The 14,840-nt window shown below is 37.8% G+C and overlaps 1 protein-coding gene across 26 annotated transcripts in view; it reads right to left on the reverse strand.

The window, feature by feature from the left end:
- Positions 1-14,840, reverse strand: part of DST (dystonin) — a 470,941-nt gene that overhangs the window by 186,003 nt on the left and 270,098 nt on the right. For all 26 annotated transcript variants that reach the window (XM_073336274.1, XM_073336294.1, XM_073336272.1 and 23 more), the window contains 11 exons: positions 14,717-14,821; positions 12,749-12,844; positions 11,125-11,250; positions 10,597-10,749; positions 10,188-10,342; positions 9,821-9,947; positions 7,367-7,550; positions 4,626-4,783; positions 4,100-4,278; positions 3,659-3,797; positions 2,634-2,827 (listed from right to left, as the gene is read on the reverse strand). In XM_073336274.1, the coding sequence (XP_073192375.1) occupies positions 2,634-2,827; positions 3,659-3,797; positions 4,100-4,278; positions 4,626-4,783; positions 7,367-7,550; positions 9,821-9,947; positions 10,188-10,342; positions 10,597-10,749; positions 11,125-11,250; positions 12,749-12,844; positions 14,717-14,821 (1,616 nt within the window). The remainder of the gene's footprint in view (positions 1-2,633; positions 2,828-3,658; positions 3,798-4,099; positions 4,279-4,625; positions 4,784-7,366; positions 7,551-9,820; positions 9,948-10,187; positions 10,343-10,596; positions 10,750-11,124; positions 11,251-12,748; positions 12,845-14,716; positions 14,822-14,840) is intronic.

Consider the following 14,840-nt stretch of genomic DNA (forward strand, 5'->3'; position numbering starts at 1 on the left):
CAGACCACATCCTCTACTCCTCCCAAGCCAAGTAGGAGTTGGCACAAACGCAAAGTCTTTAGCTGTCCAAAAATGCTAATGTCAATTATCCTTTTGGGGTAAATCCCTCTTTAAACCATATGATTCTGGAAACTACTGAAAACTCACTCAAGTCTGTGGGCCTGCCATTTAAACCAAACAGGCACAGAGACTGAAGTGGAAACTGGTTAAGACTCTTCTATTCTGCAGTTAAATGGGAGCAGAGGGGCAAACAAAGGCAACCTGTGCTATTTCCTGCAAACTGATTTTGGAGTGCTCAGAGTGCTTGAGACTCATCTGCTGTAGTCCAAACAATGTGCCTAAAACCCATACAAATATACTAACCAAAGAGACAGCAGAGACGTGGGTTCAGAGCAATCTGCCTGTCTGTAACCGTATATTTAACAACTCTGGTATTCTGGTTTGTAATACCTACTTTTGAATCTGCCTTACTTTCAACAATGCTAAGGGCATTCTCTGTGCATGTATGTGTGTGAAAAAGAGCGAGTGTGACAGTGATTATGTATTGCATTTGAGGAATTATATTTTGGTATACATATAAACAAATAACAGAGTAAACAAAATAACAATAAATGGTGGGGGAAAAAAAAAAGGAAAGATGTTTAATTGGAGCCAATATTGACAAATATATGTGTATAGTGAGTATCACTGTCGAACAGTTAGGAAGTAGGAGGGTGAACATTTGCAGAAAACAGTCTGTTTACTGCCACAAATTGCAACGACCACAAGCTGTCATATTTACCCTAGAAGTCACTGTGTGTTAACAATAATCTGTCAGCATATTCTACACAGATGTCATGTGAGGAGAGTGTTTGGTTCATGTTTGCCTTGTGAGCGGATAGGGACACTTAAGCTTTTCAGAAAGCTACTGTTTTTTCATTTAAATATATCACTTTGTTTACCAGAAAACAAAAAAATTAAGAGTGAAATTTAAAGATACATACACTGCAGTTTAATTTCAGCCAAAAAAGGCTACACATGCCAATTGCATGTTTCTTATACTCAAAAACAGAAGGAAAGTGCTCTTCCCCATAGTTTTTGTGAAAGCCAGTAGCTTGATGGCTAATAATCATACTGACATTCAAACTGTTTTCTTTGACTAGATGCATTTTTGACCAGGTCTTGCCAATCCCTTCTTTAGTTTCTGGCAATTAGAGGTAGAGGCAATAAAATTAGTTAATTATATCCGATTAGTTAACTGATTATCAGTTCCTGCATGGATTGGACTAAGAACGTAAGAACTGCCATATTGGGTCAGACCAAACGTCCATCTAGCCCAGTATCCTGTCTTCCGATAGTGGCCAATTGCCAGGTGCCCCAGAGGGAATGAACAGAACAGGTAATCATCAAGTGATCCAGTCCCTGTCTCTCATTCCCAGTTTCTGGCAAATAGAACCTAGGGACACAGTCCCTGCCTATCCTGGCTAACAGCCATTGATGGACCTATCCTCCATGAATTTATCTAGTTCTTTTTTGAACTGGTGGAATAACATAAGGACATCTGCTTTTAAGAAGGGAGAAATATGAAAGTTTGCCTTGTACAGCATTGTTTCATATAAACAGCAGTATTCTGATACTTCTCTTCAGAGATTCCAGGGTCATAAACTAAAATAAAGAAAATAGTTTTAGTTTGCAAATAATGTTGTTCTCCCTTAATTTGTCCTTAGCTCTAGACAGATAGAATTAAAGAGATTGAAAACAGAAGGATATGAGGTTGGTTGGGAAAGCATTAAGATGTGAACTTCTTCCCTGTGAGAACAATGGATAAGCGCATTCCAGAATACTGTGTGTGGGTGTGTATATTATATATATAACACACACACATTACTGTTTGTCTGTGTGTGCGCGTGTACACGTGTATAAAAATATTTGAGTAATATTATCCAGGGACATCACCAAAATCTAATCAAAAAGTCACATTTCATAGAACAAATGAACTCGAGTTGCATCATGATATTGCATGAACATAATGGAAGGTCAACAGGACATACTCCAGGGGCAAATTACTGGTTCTTGGCCAAAACCTAAAGTCCTTATTTCAGTTCTTATGCAGACAAAATTATCACTGAAGTCAATGGGAGTTAAGGACTAAGGACTTGAGGTCTTAGGCCCAATGTTCTTTAACAAGAAGTAAACATAAATCTGACCAGCAACTCACAAGTGAAGGTTATCTCATCATTCCCACCTATCAGTACTAACTAGGGGGCAGCAGAAAGCATTTCCCTAAGACAGGAGGCCCTGATATGCAGGCATTTTTGCTAGGGGAAAAGGGCAGCATATCTGTGCTGTATCTCGCTAACTACTAAGTGTTATGGTAAAGCCTATATAGCATAGTGTTAAACTGAAGATGTTACACACACTTAAAGTTGTGGCTCTTGTAGAAAAAACTGCAGGGGATCATGTGAACAATGGCAGCAGCACAGAAAAGATAAGCATCCACCATGTTAGCAAGTTTCCTAAATAGTTAAGAAATACATTTCAACCCACGATAATGTTCATTTTTTATTGCTTAAGCAGAAGATAAATTAGCTAAGAAACAACATCAATAGCCTAAAAGATGCTTTGAACACACTACAACATGAAGTGGTACGAACCGGTTTTCAATCTGAGAATGAACATTTTGCCATCTCTCAGACAGCTGATCAGCTTTCTCTTTATGCCAGTCAAAGTCAAGATCGCGTTCCTTATGCGTTTTAAACATTTGATCACTGATCGCTTTGGCTTTCTGCAGTTCATCTTCTAAGGCATGGAATACCTCTCTTTTCTCATCCACTTCAGACCTCCACAGCTAATATGTAATAAAGGATAAGTAAACAAAGTATAGCACTATGTGTGTAAATCAACACATTGCATATCCAGTTTTTTCTGGTTGTTCAGTTTGCTCCAATACCGAAATGACTATGAAACAGCTGTGAACTGAAAATTCTGGGTATAGGAGTCCCAATGCCCACACAAATCAAGCACATGGCTTGCAAATTAGCAAGCTAATATTTGTCTAATAAACTACAGAGGTCACTTAAAAAATCTGTCAATTGTAAAATAACATTAGCTTGCAGTATTTAAATGGAAGTATAAGGGACTGTACAAATACTGAAGGAAGCTTTTCTATTTATTTAAGAAAGTGGCAAAGTTTTTAGGGCAGCCAGTCTTAATGTTGCCTGGAATCTTCCAATAAAAAACAAAAGTCACTAACTCTTTTGTTGCTGCAACCACACACTTTTGGAGCCTCAGATATTCCAAGACACTTACTCTGCAGTGTTTCTCTCTGCACTTGGGAGGTGCATTAGCACTCCTGTTTTGCATGTTATGTGCACAGCTCATACTAACATTTCCAGAGTTATATGTGTATGCAAAATGCAAACTTCTGTAAGTATAAAGTGTCTGTGAGAATTATTTTAACCTACCAAATAATACATTTATTTTCTTATCCTAATTGCCCAAAGGATACAGATTTGTCTAATGTAGCAATCTTAAAATGTACAATCTGCTTAAAAGTAGAAAAGAAGTCTTTGGCTGCACCACAAATGTAGTCTAACCAATGGGTTATTATAAAAAGACAATTATTTTACTATACATTATTTTACAATTTACCTATAAAGAAAATATAGCAAATTCATACCTTTAATGTACCCATAAGGTTCTCAATATTATTCTTGTCAGCAGTGACTGCTTCTTCTTCGCACAGTTTAGTCTCATAAAGTTTTACTAGCGCTTCGGCTTCTTGAGTGTTTTTCAGCACCAAATTTACAGTTTTTAACCTGAAACAGTAACCTCTTGTTAACTAATCGTGTATTGATAATATTCAAACTGCTCACATTTTTCAGTCTTGCTCTGTGATGTCTGATAACTAGTAATCCTTTTTTTCACTGTAATGACTTTGATAACTCTCTTACCCTTGATCAGTATTATTCATACTATAAGTATTACTATACTATAGTATTATTCATACTATATAATGACTATAAAGTCATTTTATAACTTTACTGGGTTTTTTATTTACTTTCATTTGGGGCAAAAAAGGTGTACATTAAAATGCATCAAGTGACGGTTTATTACATACTTTTCTATGTAAATGGAAGACATAGAGTAAACTTGATTCATATTCTGAATGATGACATTGAGCTCAGAACGCAGGTTGGGGACAGAAGGTGAACCAGCAGCTTGACTGAAAAACTCTTCACATTTATCTGTGATCATTCCCAAATCATCCTTCAGTCGATCCAGCTCTTTCTTTAGCGTCTATAAAATGGAAGGCAATTGACAGTATTTATTTATTCTACATCAGCCTGACAGTGTTCATATATCCTAGACATTACTTAGAGTAAACTTCTGTTCTTAATATTATTTTTATTTCTGTGCTCTTTGTTGAAAAAGTGAGGACTGTATGTGCAGCATAGAAAGATGGAAGACTGGCTATTGATTAGTTCCTTTACCTCCACCGATATACGAGAAAATCATGTAGTCACCCCACCCTTCTGAGCTGAACCATAACATGCAAGGATCTGGGTCCATTTGTTTCAAGAGAAAACTATTCGTTTTGGAAAACCACCACTTCCTAGTTGAACCATTCTTTCCGAATGACTCACCTCTTGTTCCGAGATCCTAAACACACTTTCATGTAGGTCATCCCTCTCCAGCGGAGTCCGAATCTGTCGGATCAAACGGTCCTCACAGCTCTCCAAGCGAAGTCTGATGTTTCTGACTTCTGAGATGTACAGATTGTAAATGGATTCCTCCTGCTCCTCTGTTGAAGTAACCAAAGGCGCTGTTTAGGAAATGAATCTAAATTGCCATATCATACTTCTCCTCCTCCTAACAACAGATTTTGTAATACCTCAGAATATTACAGCTCTTTCAGGCATTGATTCTACTCCCAGAAAAGCCAACAGGAATTAACTTTAATGGGAATTGGATCAAACCCGTAGTCCTTAGCTGCTACTAGATCATCTCCTTGCACTTCCAAAATTAATGTCTATCAGATTCATAGATTCAAGGCCAAAAGGGATCATCTACTTTGACCTCCTATATAACACAATCTATAGAGCTTCCCCAAAATAATTCCGATAACACAACTTGTAGAGAAACATCCTCCTTGATTTAAAAATTGTCAGTGATGAAGAATCCATCACAAATCTTGGTAAATTATTCCAATGGTTAATTACACTCATTAAAAATTTGCACCCTATTTCCAGTCTGAATTTTCCTAGCTTCAACTTCCAGCCATTGGATCGTGTTATACCTTTCTCTCCTAGATTGAAGAGCCAATTATTAAATATTTATTCCCATGTACATACATATGGATTATAATTAAATCACCCCTTAACCTTCTCTGTTAAGCTAAACAGAATGAGCTCCTTGAGTCTATCACTATAAAGCATGTTTTCTAATCCTTTAATCATTCTCATTGTTCTTCTCTGAACCCTCTTCCCAATTTATCAACATCCTTCTTGAATTGTGGGCACCAGAACTGGGCACAGTATTTCAGCAGCGGCTGCACTAGTGCCAAATATAAAGGTAAAATAATTCCTGTTTATGCATCCCATAATTGCATTAGCTCTTTTGGCCACATAGCTCATGTTCAGCTAATTATCCACCACAACCCCCAAATCTTTTTCAGAGTCACTGCTTCCTGGGATAGACCCCCTGTTCCTGTAAGCCTACATTCTTTGTTCCTAGATGTACATGTTTACATTTAGCCATATTAAAACGCATATTGTTTGCTTTCATATTGCTTGCATATTGTTTGCCAAATGATGCAGATTCATCTGAACCAGTGACCTGTCCTCTTTGTTATTCACCCCTCCAGCAACTTTTGTATCAGTTGCAAACTTTACCAACCATGATTTTTTGTTTTCTTCCAGGTCATTGATAACGATGTTAAACAATGTAAGGCCAAAACCTGATCCCTGAGGGACCCCACTGAAAACAGACCTGCTCAATCATGATTCCCCATTTTCAACCGTCAGGGCTACCATCATCCCCTTTGCATGCACACTGGTGAAGTGAATGACTATACTTCTTCCAGCCAGATGATTTCATTACTGCTATTGTAGCTAACCTCTAATGGATTTCTTCTTCATCACTGTAAACAGGGATACAGTAAAGGACTAGCCAACCCTGATTACAGAATGAGTCACACCTGAGATCAGGATGATTGCCCTACAGAGAGCAGCAGGAGGCTGCAATGAAGGGGGGAAGCTCAGGAAACTGTTGAAAAACTGCAGTGTGAAAGACTCCTGCATGGAAGACCCTGAGACCAAGGGAGCTGTGACAGCAGGATCCCAGGGAGCAGGAACCTCCTGTGAGGAAACCCAGATGGCATTTGAACCTAGAAGTTTGGGGACCTAGCGGCTAGAGCCAGAAGGCTAAGCTCCAGCTAGAAAAAGCTGTGAGGATTGGCTGTGAGAACAGACTGGGACAGAAAAAGAGCTCCACCTGAGACAGAAGACACCAGAGCTAAGAATGGATTTTTATGTGGTGATGGACTTTATTTTGGGACTCTCTGGACTGTTAAGAACTATTTCTGTTATTAAATCAGCCCCAGGCATAGGGTGTTGTTACTCATGTAAAAGCCTGCATGTAGTTCTTCAAGGGCCCAACACAGGGGGCTAAAAGGGGCAGGGTGCCTGCAAAGTGACGCCTGGTCACAAATGGGGGCTCATTAAATGGCCACCGCACTACAATCACCTATCTAGTATTCTAGTTACTAAGTACAATATGTCTCTGCTTATTTAGCAAACTATAGTGGCAATTCAATCAGTTTTATAAACTATTTCACTTCTGTAAGTCAATAGTTACTTGACAGCATAAGGTATCTTTTCAGATTACCTAAGCTTTCATATTTCTGCATCTTAAAAGCAGCCTTATGATAGTAGCTTTTAAAGAGTGGCGATGGGATATTTTGCAACACTAGGACAGAATGCGTAAGACATTTTTCTTGTGTAATGAGTCAAATACTATTCTAATTCTGTTCTGAGCTCAGTAAGATATTCAAGATATATTTCAATCCATCAGAAATAAGACTATGAAAAGCTAGACCAAATGATGAGCTGCACTCCAGAGGGTAAATTATTCTTCCAGGAAAAATGTTTTTTACACACCTTTGAGTAGTACTAATAAATCACCTTCAACTCTAGTAGAATTTACAGCGCAACCTGTCTAAATGATCGCTCTTTATTCATTTATTGTAGCTGCCTGTCTTAATGATGTTAACATAATAAAACATGCAGTGCACTGAAGTTCACATTTGGAAAGCAAAAGATTCATCAGGTATCATAAAGCCTCTTTTAAGGAAACGTTTACATATTTCCCAGTGAGTTGCTCTTACCTCTTTCTGCAGATTTAAGAAGCTCCTGATAGTATTGCTTGCAGATATTAACCTCCCTTTCCAGATGTGCTATATCTGAGCCTGAAAAGATTTTGGAATCCTGGCTGTCTTCCAGAAAGTCATCAAAGCGGGACTGTAAATTGCTTAAAACCTGCTGATGTTCTCCTGGCAACATTGTCTTTATCTAAAAAAGAGAACAGATCAGTATAAATGCCAGACATTCTTGTCAAGTGTACAGATGATAAAGGTGATACAACTTCTCTAATTACATATACTGAATTCAACATGGTTTGGGGCAGATGTAGCCATTACAGTACTTGCAGGGTTGAGGGACTGTAATGCCATATCACCCTAGAAGGTGCTTCAGGAGGGAATGTGCATTATGAAGTAGAAGAGGATTGTATGTCCACTGGACTGAGGAATTTGTGAGATACCAATGCAACATAAGTAGTGGAGTAGAAAATGCAGGAAAAAAAAGCTTCTCTTGTGAAGCATTCTAAAATATTCTAGCCTTTTCAATGACCTTGTATAGTAACAGTTGCTTGTGTCCTTCCTCTGCAAACGCTTCACTGAGAGCCAACACACATAGGTCAGTAAAAAATTATTCAAGTGTTTGCTAAAGCACCCTATGTACCACAAATTGTCATGGGCTCAATGTGATCATGTTATAATACAAATAACAGAACATATTACTCTCATAACAGAGCACATGCTTTTTATCACCTATGTTCAGGATTCAGAAGAGCAAATACAATTTGGGAGCACAACTGAGATCAACTCTGGCAGTTTGCACTACTCACATTTTCTCTTTTAGAAACATGGGGGGAGGAACCTATATAAACCCTAGATTCATCAATGTCCTGTCCTACCATCATAGATAGTGTGGGATAGGCCCACCTGATCTTAACAGATGTCCCCTGCTCCACAAAACGTAGGGAAAAGCTCAGGGACCCTACTAATATGACTTGAGCAAAAATTCCTTCCCAGTCTGAAATTGGGCAATACTGTAACCAGTTGCATATGAGCAAAAAGCACCATAACTAAGCATCCAAAACCCATTCATATTCTGAGATAAATATTTTGAGCCCAACTCATTGTCCATTTTTCCCTCAAACCATCATCTGTATATGGATGTGTGATGGTCAAGTTACAGTCCAATTGAACGTTTGGCTTTCCAGCACACATGTCCATGGATAGAGGAGAAGCATCTATGCTTTATTTATCTGTTGCCTTTACCACTATTTATCAGAGGTGCTGCTGACCCACTTACTAAACCATAAAGGGATGGAGCTGCATTAATCTGACTTTGCTCATTCCCCTCAACAGATCCCAGACAGACAGCTGTTCCTCTTCCCCAAGCATTTTCATATGGAAGTCAATCCTGCCATCTCTTGGGGAAATTGTGTCAATGACTATGTAAACGTGCTAATGGACACCCATGAGATTACATGGGCTTCCAAAGCTTCAGTGCACTCATGATTCACAGCTCTGTGTTTCTTTCTCTTCCAGCACAGGAAACTGGATCCAAACATCAAACGCAAGCTACATCTGGGTGTGAATAAGGTAGTGTCAAGGTAGTATGCAGTTCTAAGATTCTGTTGGAGCCATTGGTATTCCTGGGCCCTCACAAAACAACAATCACAATCATAACAACAGCTGGCTGTTCATGCATTCTATTCCAAATTCATATTTGATCTTTTATGCCAGCAATGGGATAGGCCTATGTTATACCAGAGACCATTTCTCCTCCCATGCCATGTGGCAATCAATGGGGAAATGGTTACTGACCCAAACATGGGTAAGAAGCAGGGCATTTTCGGTGGAGGTTGCTGGTTCATTTGTATCAAATAGAAAGGGTGAGAAGTGTGCGGATGACCCCTCAATATGTGTACTGCAAATGTTATTTGCAGCAAATTGAAGAAAGATATATTAAGTATTGTGTAATAAACAGTCTCAGGTAATATAAAGGTAAAACACGATTTACAGAAGCAGACACTACGTTGTTCAGTGGTCTGACAGATTGTTTTAGCCAAAGTGTTTGATATTTTGATTTAAATCAGTATTTTGTTTAGAACAAACTAATCTTAATCAGCTCTTTAATAATGAAATAATATAGACTATCTAACAGGGTACAATTCTGTAGCATGGAGTAACTAAAATGCACCCTTATGCAGGCCTCAGAGACTGAACATGGGGCTTGCAATTGCCCCAATCATTAGGAGGTGAAGCTGCAGCATAAGAAAACTATATGTCAGAGTGAAGGCTGCTTAGATCAAGATGGAGTACTGCACACAGTAAAATGGAGACGGCACTGTAAGCTGTCTCTCTCCACATTGAAGTTGTGAGCGGCTAAAAACTTCTCCAGTTTACAATAGTTTCTGTAGTTGCAGTCTTCTGGGTATCAGTAAGTTACCAGTGTACACTCAGATGGACATAGTTTGGTGCAGTACCTACCGAAGCAACATTACCAGCTCGAACAGTTTCAATTTCATTTGTCAAGTAGTGCCAGGAAACCATGCTCTTCATGTTTATATGTGATTCATGCCAAAGGGCCAGTACATTCTGAAAATGTTGTTCAATTCTGAAACGTACAAACACAGTTAGATTAGAAAAACTGACTGAAATTGTACTCCCATATGAAAAGGGGAGAAAACACAAAGAGCATGAATTATTTTTAAGCTGCCTATACAAATAAGTTCAAATGAAAATGACTTCCTCTGCCCTAATCACAAGACAATATTCCCTCCCTAAAAAACTAAAAACAACCAAGATATTTATTACAGGAACTACACACTTTCAGCTGTTTTTAGTTTGCTTCTACCTGTTTGCAGTGTCTATTGCTTCTTTATTTGGTGGAGGAACTGTAAAGCACACAGATGGAACCATGGCCTCATTACCACTTGGACTAATGACTTTCCATTTGGCACGATGGGAGTTGCTCGCTAATACGCATTCGTCATCTTTGTAAATGGTTATCTAGTTTTAACGGAAAAGCAGAATAATTTAATGAGCTAAGCATTATAAACTATTCTTACAAAGCACTTTTGTAAATGGTGTCACCAAATAAGTGACACAACAACAAAAAACAACAATGCAGAACACAAGCATTTGCTCTGTTTACTAGGGTGGAAGATATTTACAGTCTTGTGTTTTCCAGGAACATGTAATTAATGAAACTTTAGCTGTCTCCTCACGTCTGTAATTGATTTTAGGAAATTCAAGGTTCTAACCTCAATTTGTCTGTAGTCACAGATGGCTTTAATTGGGATGGATGTTTTGAGTGGACTATCAGGATTCCTTGGCTTCAGCTGAATTATTGCCTTTGCCTTCCCCACAAGGCCAGCTACTGTGCTCTTGTACTGCAAGAGTTGTTCTTTTTCTTCCTAAACAGCAATTAAGAAAATAACAAAAATCAGAGGTGGCCAGAACTCAATGCTGCTTCTTTAATGCTTTTAAAGCTTTTGTCTCTGAAAAATAACATGTTTCACATGAACAGAAATAACTCCATGAAGTAATCAGTTTCCTTTAATATGCACTATTGTTTAAAAACGTATATTTTAAAGGCATGGAAGTATTCCGTAAACAAGGACAAATGGATAAACTCGTTTAATTAGACATTCTGAAATTAAATTTTATAGTTTTATTACTTCCCTTTAGTTGGGTAAATTGTTTACAAATTTGATTTTTAAATCCAGATAGGTGTTACACAACTCTTGTTTAATCTTATTTTTTTGTCAACAAGATTCTTGAATTCTTACCATGGACTCCTGAACAAGATCTTCCAGTTTATGAAGGCTGCTGGACCTATCACAACTGTACTTTCGCTGTATGGCATCTTTTAAATTCTTTAAATAGTCCATGGCTTCTTTGGCATCATTGAAAAACTAAGGTAAGACACGTATTTTGATTCATTAAGAACAACACTGAAAGGTTTACTAAGTGTTAAGCCAAAATTGTTGTTTGAAGAAACCACTAAATGGTTTTAAAGCTGTTTTATATTTTAAAGTAGCTTGAATTTCAAGGGATTGAGTTCTTGCAGTTTAAGTACCTGCTCCTGATCTCATAAAGGCAGACATGCATCACTGAAACATCATGGAAAATCAGTTACTGCACACGTTATCTGAAAACAAAATCAGTATCCCTATGTCTGTACATTAGTTAATTACTGTTCCTGTGAAAAAAGAAAAGGAGTACTTGTGGCACCTTAGAGACTAACCAATTTATTTGAGCATAAGCTTTTGTGAGCTACAGCTCACTTCATCGGATGAAGTTGCATCCGATGAAGTGAGCTGTAGCTCATGAAAGCTTATGCTCAAATAAATTGATTAGTCTCTAAGGTGCCACTAGTACTCCTTTTCTTTTTGCGAATACAGACTAACACGGCTGCTACTCTGAAACCTGTTCCTGTGAAAATGATTTTCAAACAGTGATTCTGCTACTCCTGGAATTTACAGCTATTAAGTTTTAAAAAACAGATTATAAAATAAAAGTTATTAAATGTAGCAAACAAGCTATACAAAGTAGTATGTCCCTATGAACATTATACAGATTAGATGGAACCTGATTCTCCAATGCCTTTTTACCTTTTGTAGCCATTTACATGAATACAAAGTGGGTGAGCTATAAAGCCCTACCATTCTGATTTGTTGCAATTTACATTCATTTTGCTCTCATGTGCACTAGCATAAATGACTCCACAAGGTTCAAGACTGTTAAGAATACTCTCTCTATATTAAATATAAAAAATAACAGAGTTCTTTCTAAATCAGACAATGCATACTAAGACCTTCCATTACTGTGTATAATAATTAGTAGATTAATGATCGTTTACTAATCATTTAAGAGGAGCTATAGTGAGAAAGGTGTCTATAAATGGCAAAACCTTAGTCAACTCATCAGTTCCCTGTGGGCCTTCTTTGCCCTGCACTGATAATAACGTGTGTTCTGCTGTTGTCTGTGCAGCCCTGAAAGAATGAGTTCGATTCTGTTCTACCTGGTCCATCATCAACAAACCTGACAACCTGAATCCAGTTGCAGAAGCTGTATTAACTATTATGATGTCCGAGGAAGAAAGAACACTGCCTCTTTTCCAGATCCTGGACTTATTTTCAGCTCTGACATTTAAAAAAAAAAACAACCTGGCCCAATACTCCCTTGGTGTAAACTGACATAACTCTACTGAAGACAATGGAGCTACACCCGCTTATACTACCTTGGAATCTGGCCCATGCACTGAGTTATAAATGGAAAAATTGAGCGAATTTGATCTGAAAGTTATTGAGAAAGACTAACCAATATTCTAGACTGACTGTTCTTCCTGTCACTTTTCTGACTATAATCATGCTTTAAAGTATTACAAATTTAATTGTTTGACTTACTTACCTCAAAATAAGCAGCATTTTCTCTCAAGTGTTGTTCAACACAGTGACAGAGCTGTAAAATCCAGCTCCACTGTGTTTGCATTGCAGCTCTATAGGCCTTAAAGATGAAAAAAGAAAGCATTTTAGGAATGAGTGCAGAAATTAAAACATGTACATTCTTGCAGACTTTAGGAAAAAATAAGAATAGTGTTACAAACAAAAGAGTCTGGTCCTGCCCTCCTTATGCAGGCACAACTGTCCTTCAGACAGTAGGAGTTTTGCCTAAGTATAGAGTAAAAAATCAGACATAAAATGTGGTGCTGTATGGACAATAAAAATGTTTTCTGAAGCCCTAATATGTGCATATATATATATATGCTTTTTCATAACATTTAAAAATAAGTTTAACTTTACTAATGTCTTTGTCTCTTAAACAATGTTTTTACTACCACTTCTATAGAAAACTGGGTGCATTGCCCTAACATTTGCCAGCAGAGGGTGCTCTAAATATTTTTAAGTCAATCAGAATTGTCTCATGTAGAGCCAGACCCATCCGACTGGCACAGAAGGCAGAGAGGTCTTCCAGTGACTGGGTGGATTGATCCATTAATGCTTGGCGAACACCCCAGTGTGCCTGATTAATATGAAAAGACAGTTTCTGAAGTCTTGTTATCTGCACATACTAGGGAATTAAGAAGGCAGTAATTTTAAATATATTACAGATGTGTGCCCGCACGCGCACACACCAACCCTGTACTGTTTAATGTAAATGACTATAATGTAACCTATCTACCACCATACTGCTTTGTCTCTGTGGTATATATGTTTATTAGACTGATATTGAGTGATACATATATTAGTAACAGCATACCATTTTAGAGAAAATAATTCCCACACTACCAAAATACCATTCATTACCCACATTCAAGTGAAAGTAAAGGTAAGGAAGGATTTTTCTTCATTCGTTTCCATATTATGAAAAATAAACTCTTTAAATCAAAGAATCATAAAATCCAGAGTTGGTATTGATCCCTGAATGGATTAGCTCATCCTCCTGTATTATAACTGTTTTCATTGGTCCTATTGTAGCACCACTTTACTGTCTATTCTTGACATGAGTTTCTGAAGGGAAAACAATCTGACACTCTCCTCTGGAGGCTTGTAAAAGCACCTACAGTAGCTACAATATTTTTTATGTAAACAGATTACCTACAATATAGAGCCTGATTCAAGTCCAAAATAAATCAGTCCACTTTGTTACATTCCAATGTCAATACAATTTCTGTAATTTATTGACAATAAGGTCATGAAACCAAACCCCAGACCTTAAAAGGAAGCAATATGATAAACTATTTGTGACTAGAAATGCTTTAGGGATACCTTTTCCAGCTCAAAGGGAGAGAAAAACAAATTGAGGGCTATTCTATGCCTTCAATCTGCATGTGCAAATCCCATTAACATCAATGGAAATTGCATGTGAGAGTTGAAGGCAAAATATGGTTGCAAGGGCCAATCGTGGAGTCCTTAATCCTTCTTCTTACATTTCAATGGGAGCTTTGACTAAGGGCAAGTCTAATCGACTGCATTACATCAGCGCAGCTGTACCGCTGTAGTGCATCTAGCGAAGACACACTATGGTGATGGGAGAGCGCTCTCCCATTGACATAGCGTGGTGTGGACACCGATTTAAGAAGCTGTAACTTACATTGCTCAGGTTGTAATCACACCCCCGAGCAATGTAAATTACATCGACTTAAGAAGTAGTGTAGACTAGCCCTAAGTAAAAACCAAGTAGGACTCCAGGATTTAGCCATAAATGTTTAAAAACACTTATTTCTTTGAAAGTGAGGCACAGAGCCACACCAGGACATAGAAAAGAAAAAAACTCTTATTGTCTGAACTTATTAACAAATATCCCATCAGCAAAAAGTCATGAAGACTTAAATCACAATATTGGTTTCCGGTTTGTGTGCTATACTTCTTGACTTACCTCAATAGTTAGCCTTGCAGGGTGATTTTCAAGGAGTAGCTGCTCTGCTATTTCCTGAACTGATTTAATAACTTCTTCTTTTTGATCAAGTTCTCTCATTAAATCCTTTTTTTTTTAAATAAAA

This window comes from Lepidochelys kempii, chromosome 3 (assembly GCF_965140265.1).
Source record: "Lepidochelys kempii isolate rLepKem1 chromosome 3, rLepKem1.hap2, whole genome shotgun sequence".
NCBI classification, from domain to species: domain Eukaryota; kingdom Metazoa; phylum Chordata; order Testudines; family Cheloniidae; genus Lepidochelys; species Lepidochelys kempii.